Raw genomic sequence first — 6000 nt, 5'->3', positions numbered from 1 at the left:
TACACGAGTTAGGTTCGACCTTATAACTAAAGGATTAAGGTCGATTTCCGCTTGGCGTTCGGGGTTGTCTTCTATCGTCTTTTCAGGTAATATATGTTCACTACAAGGTATAGACCAAAGATTGTCACAATGACAGGTCCTGCGCTGACCGTGTCACCCCCCGATCTTGACTTTGCTGTCGGTCTACCTAAAGTCTGGTCTACCCACTCCACTTCTACCGTCTCAAAGCCACTCGTTGCATGAGCGTTATGCCTGTTGAATGCCACTTAACACGTTGCTCGTCTTTCTTCGAGCTACATCGGTGATCATATATCCACATGTAACTCCATCGGGAGATAAATAGTTCTAGAAATTTCAAAATATACGAATTGCTTAATGGTCAGTGGAAATGAAGAATGTTTCTAGAATTTAATTCGTTCAATATATAAGCGCGGCCAGGGAGGGCAGTTAGATATATTTGGAACGCGATAATTTAGCATTTAAGAGAAGTTCATAGAGCTAGAAGAGGAAGCTACTTCTATGAATACCAGCGAAGCATTGTAAAACAAGAGTTTATTCTTTTTAGAAGTAATTTTTTTATCCACTGTACACCACATTATATTGACATATATATAAATCAGTTTCTATAATAATTTTATTTTGTATCGATCCGCCCTTATTTGATGTCGGTAAAGCAGTGTCTGTTTAACCTTGACGCTTCATAGATGGCGCTGTTAACAATGGTGTTATGATGGATGTTATGCCGGTCGGAAAAAAAAGGTCGGAAATTGTCTTACATACATAAATATATATACATATATGTATGTACATATATACTATCCTGTGAGTATGGCAAGCGCTGTCCCGTATATGGAGGAATAAGAGGTGACTGTGAAGCAGATGTGAGGGAAAAGGCAGCATAGAATACCTCATGGGAGATAATGAGAACCGGCACATTTTTCTACCGTTTTGCAAAAAATTAGTGGAGAATGTGAAACGAAACAAAACAGTGATCGCATAAATTAAACAGGCGAAAAAAAACAGTGATAACTATAATAAGGAATTACTTTAACTATATATAAGCATGTGTTGCATAAAAAAATTTAAAACAATGAAAAATTGTATAAAGGAAATTGTGAAAAACAATAACTAATAAATATGTGAAAAAAGAAAGAGAGAAAAAATAAATGAAACTGTGAACGATGAGAGAGACAAAAAACGAATGAATAAATTATTGACAAATGTATGCCTGGCCCAAAAATAAGATAGAGGAACAAGACGTCTCAAATAACAGGGTCAGTTAGAAAAAAAAGTCGCAAGTGTCGACATTATAATGACTGTGCTCACTCTGTGTTTGGCACTAATCGGTGTAATATAACTCCTGAAGATGCCCCGTGGAGGGGTGAAACACGTGTTGAGTGATTTGGCGGTGGGGGTTGTGTGATTCGCATTGTTTGCCGCATACGCATTTATCAGCAGGCTGACGGGCGGTGCACTTTATTGCACGACTACCACTGCATGTGCGGAAGTGGCTAAATATTGGTCCTTTTCTTACTTATAATAATTGTCTTGTTTGAACACGACTGAAGGACAGTTAAAACTGTTCACATTTTATCTCGGAATATATCGAACATTTTGATCTTAGCAAAGTCACACAATATTTGAGAGATAAATCAAAAGCACTTCCTTCGTGCGAACACGGGTCAATTATTCACAACCCACTCTATCTTTTAACTCAATTTGACGAAACTGACAGTCCGCTAGATTAGTAGCGTCGACTACAATAGAAAGAGACAGATATATAAAAATGCAGATTCGTGCGCATTCGAATACGATAAACGGCAAAGTTGATAAAAATTGAATATTTCAGATAAGAAAAAAGACTCCGATAAATTCTCTTGGTTTTAAACTAAGTTTGTGTGTCGGAGGTATACATACACCGATAAATGTGACAGATGTATTCGACTAAATACTAAACACAACAGCGATGCCCAACTATGGGAACCCAGATAATATTCCTACCGGCATATATAAGCATCCCATAGGGTTTCTTGATAAAAGTCACGGTGGTTTACTTCGTACAGCAATATTTTGTTTAATTAAGGATATAGATAAAAGATGCTGTACCTACTCCTCAGGTTCACTATCTAAAAGTATATTATCACGGGCCATTTTATTGCGGGTAGTCTTACAAGAGTTCCAAAACTTTGATATCAAAGTCAGTGACAGTTTTGGAATAAGACCATATGGTCAAATTATAGGATACGAAGCAATTTATAGTAGAGCACATTTCTTCAAGAAGGTGGTGGACTCTCTAATTAGATGTGCTGGAATATCTTCAAACAGAGAAACACCCTGTATCTAACTCACAACGAAGTCGATAAACAAGTTCTCATTAAGGCTTTCACAAGGCTTATGGATAGAGTGAGACACCCTCAGGCTGTATAACAGTGGCGGTGGTAGCAATATCACGTCACACGAATTACGTCGTACGTGCATATACGGATAAGACTCAAGATGCGATCGCAAGGTTCATCGATGTGAATACGGCAATTGCCGCACATACCAGAGCTCTCCCTTAACCTCTGGTTTTATCTGAACAGACTTGATTTCCGAGAACCACGACCACCGACGTGGTTTGAAGAATTGTTCGTGTGAAGTGGCAGTGGGCGTGGCAGTGGGCGTGGCAGTGGGCGTGGCACATCGCTCGTGCAATCGATGACAGGTGGAGCTGGAAGGTTCTAGAGTGGTGGTCACGAGGTGGGCAGGTGTCGCCCACTAGCTGGACCGACGGTCGTAGCAATCTTTGGGGAAGGCCTGTACATTGAAGTGAACATATATTTATATATATATATTGTTAGATCCCACCGTCTCTTACTGTTGATCTAATAAAATCCGTTCAGAAACTGGATAGTTTCTATATTAAATCAAATTTAAATATTTTTCCGATATACATTATAATATATTCTTGTAAAAAAACAAACCAAGTTCAACACATTTCGATCGACTAAAAAATCTTGAATGCTAAGATCTGTATATATACTTTTAATTTTAGATACTGTTATATATATCCTCATCGTTCCTGGTGAGTGTGATCTTACGCTGCACTTTCAGGTCTGTGGTCACTTCTTTAGAACCTTAAGGCTTTAGCGATCATCTGTTCTAGTGCTATGACACGCCCACTGCCAGATCTTGCCAATACGCTGAACTATTTACATCACTTTTCTTCATCTTCGGATCTCCTATCTAATTCATAGAGAAATAGAACAAAGCCTTCTCCATAGTTCGTTAATAAGGTCCATACACCATGTTTCAGTTGCAAATATTGATTACTTTTTTTTTGACAGTAATATTCAGATATACAAGCGTTTGCTTATAAAGGAGAGAACTTTTATATACGTTTATGTGTTAGATACTATGGAATACATTTTTGTATAGAAATCTTTTCGTGATTCCTAGATCGATAAATTAAGTGGCATAAAAAATTCAAAAATGTGCGAGTGCGAGGGAAACCTAGTTGATATTTCGTAAATATTACCGCAATGTGTAAAATATACCTCAAACGAAATTTATTATATAGAGTAAGATAAGAATCCGTCTCCGTATTATCTTGACGTATAAGACTATGTAACAAATTCTTATTTACATACTTCGTCCAGTGAGTTAGAGTGAGAAGGAAAATTGTATATGCATGTGCGAGTGAGACGACAAAGAAAATAGCCACAAGGCCTTATTATCCTGGTAGACACGCCCCTTCAAACGTTGCGAGTGCTATTTCATAAAATCTGTTGTTAGCTGACCTGTACTTGTCAAAAGGAATATTCCTTCGAAATTTTAAACTTCTGTGTTTTATGCTAACAAAGATATCGTGATGAGACTGAGTATAGCAAGAAATATAAATAGATAAATAGTACCAAAAAATGTGAAAGATTCTTGAATACTATTTATCTAGTTTTGAATTTAGAATAAAATAAATAAAAAGCCGACTCCATAATTTCCTAACATATATATAACTTGATTTGGAAATGTTTCTGAGTATATGTTTAACTCGTATATTTTTCATATATGTGGTATATTAACACAAAAATTCATTATATATAAGATTGTGCAACCCACCAGTGGTAATAGACCATTCCCAGCAAGGTCCTCGGACACATTTAGTCAAAAAATAATTTTTAACCAGTTTCCATTGACTGTCCAATATAACAGATAACATTATCAACATTCAATGTTTAATTTTTTCTAGTTATACTCACAGTATAAGCAAGACTAACAGATAACACATAACGAATTTTAAACCAGTTAAATATGAGGCAAAAGACACCATTGACATAATGCCATAGACAAAATAAAAAAATTGGATTTTTGTATAACAGATAAAACAGTAATTAAAAGTTTATTACAGGTATCAACCTTCTCCGGTTATAATTTTAGCAAAAATTCTACAGTATAATCATAATAGATAACAAATAACGAATTTTATATATACCAAAAATTTAAGTAAGGCAAAGGACACCACTGACATGCAGCCAATGTGCATAGATAATTAAAGTGATTTTAAAGATAAAACAAGTGATAAACAAGTTTAAAACCACTTAAATTTAATGTTATTTATAATTGATTTAATGTCTTAAATTAGATTTCCAAAAACTTTTCCGTTTGTAACACATTTTTGTAGACCGTTATACTTAATAAACCCGCCATCGCGATAAACCTTAAAATTAATGATAATAAAGGCGGTTAATTTTAATCTAAAGACATTTCGCTTAACTTTAAATATATTACTTAGTCCTTAGACTCAATTCATTATAAAGACGCGTTTTTCAATATACATTACTTTTAAAACAATCTGTTTCACATAATTCATCGAATACAAGACACATTTGCACATGTGTAAAAAATCTATATTTTATAAAAGTAAAAAAAACATACAGTATCGATGTTTATTACGGGGAGGCGGGTGCATCACTATAACATCTGTCAAATTTGACCTGTCAAAAGTGACATCTGTCAGTTTGACGTATACGAAAAGCGCGCCTAAACAGATAATGCAGTGAAAACTTACATAACCTCTACTATATAGTTTTAATATGATGGCGAACGAGTCGTATAACTACATATGTTAAAACTTTTTTTTTCTATATAATGTAAATACTTTAGTAGTGAAATCTCTATATATAGAGCTGGGAAATATTTTTAATGAAAACACTTAACACTGTTCCGTGTTATCTACGTGATTTTTGATTACATTTTAATTTAACTAAATAGTTTTGTAAATGAAAACTGGAGATTCTAGTCCCCTGAACGCGACCGTAATTTTTTTTCACGATAACCTTTGTATTTTGTTTAGTATACTTGATATTTCATTTATACTTCATGTGTACATTGTACCACCATACTTCCAAAAAGACGATGCGCCTAATCCTAAGAATCATTTAAATCTTAAATAATTCGTAAGTACACAACGAAACCGAAAGTGTTGCTATCACAGTGTCGACCGCGGTATGGCAACCCCGCACGTGACATCCCCACACAAATTAAATCTAAAAAATTTTCGATAAATAATCACATTTAAACAAAATTAATCTAATACATTACTATAAGTGTAACAAGAGTTTTCGTGCCGCCATTCCACGCGCGTGTCCGCCATTTTGTTTAGCGTCGCACGCAAAATGGCGGCCCGCGTTCATAATACCGTTGTAATTCCTTAGTTGCTAGCCGACGTGGTTCCGTCTATTCTCCGGTGTCGATCCAGCTCGCCTCTTCTGCTATTCTATCCATGCAGTTGCACAGGAATTGATACTGTAATAACAAAACAATATATTTTTAGATATTGGTTCTGAAATACATTTTTTTTTTCGAATAGGCTATGACACTTGAATCGTCAATCAACATAAAATGTCAGCATTGTTGTCCCTATAGAACACTACCAGCTCGGAAGGCAGTTCTGGTGAACAGAGCCTTTTTTTTTATGACCTCCGCTATTGGGGGCCTCTCGTACCCCTATTTATGGTGGGAAAA

The 6000-nt window shown here is 35.5% G+C and overlaps 1 protein-coding gene across 1 annotated transcript in view; it reads right to left on the bottom strand.

Moving 5' to 3' along the window:
- Nucleotides 1-5205: 5205 nt before the first annotated feature.
- Snx27 (sorting nexin 27) overlaps nucleotides 5206-6000 on the bottom strand; it is a 29528-nt gene continuing 28733 nt past the window's right edge. Inside the window, exon 9 of the mRNA XM_068766510.1 lies at nucleotides 5206-5781. Coding sequence (XP_068622611.1) covers nucleotides 5713-5781 — 69 coding nt within the window. The 3' untranslated portion in view covers nucleotides 5206-5712. The remainder of the gene's footprint in view (nucleotides 5782-6000) is intronic.

This window comes from Battus philenor, unplaced genomic scaffold (genome assembly GCF_028537555.1).
Source record: "Battus philenor isolate CCGP_79_NKW_IND1 unplaced genomic scaffold, ilBatPhil1.0.hap1 SCAF_21, whole genome shotgun sequence".
In the NCBI taxonomy this organism is placed as follows: domain Eukaryota; kingdom Metazoa; phylum Arthropoda; class Insecta; order Lepidoptera; family Papilionidae; genus Battus; species Battus philenor.
This window is presented reverse-complemented; position numbering and strand designations above follow the sequence as displayed.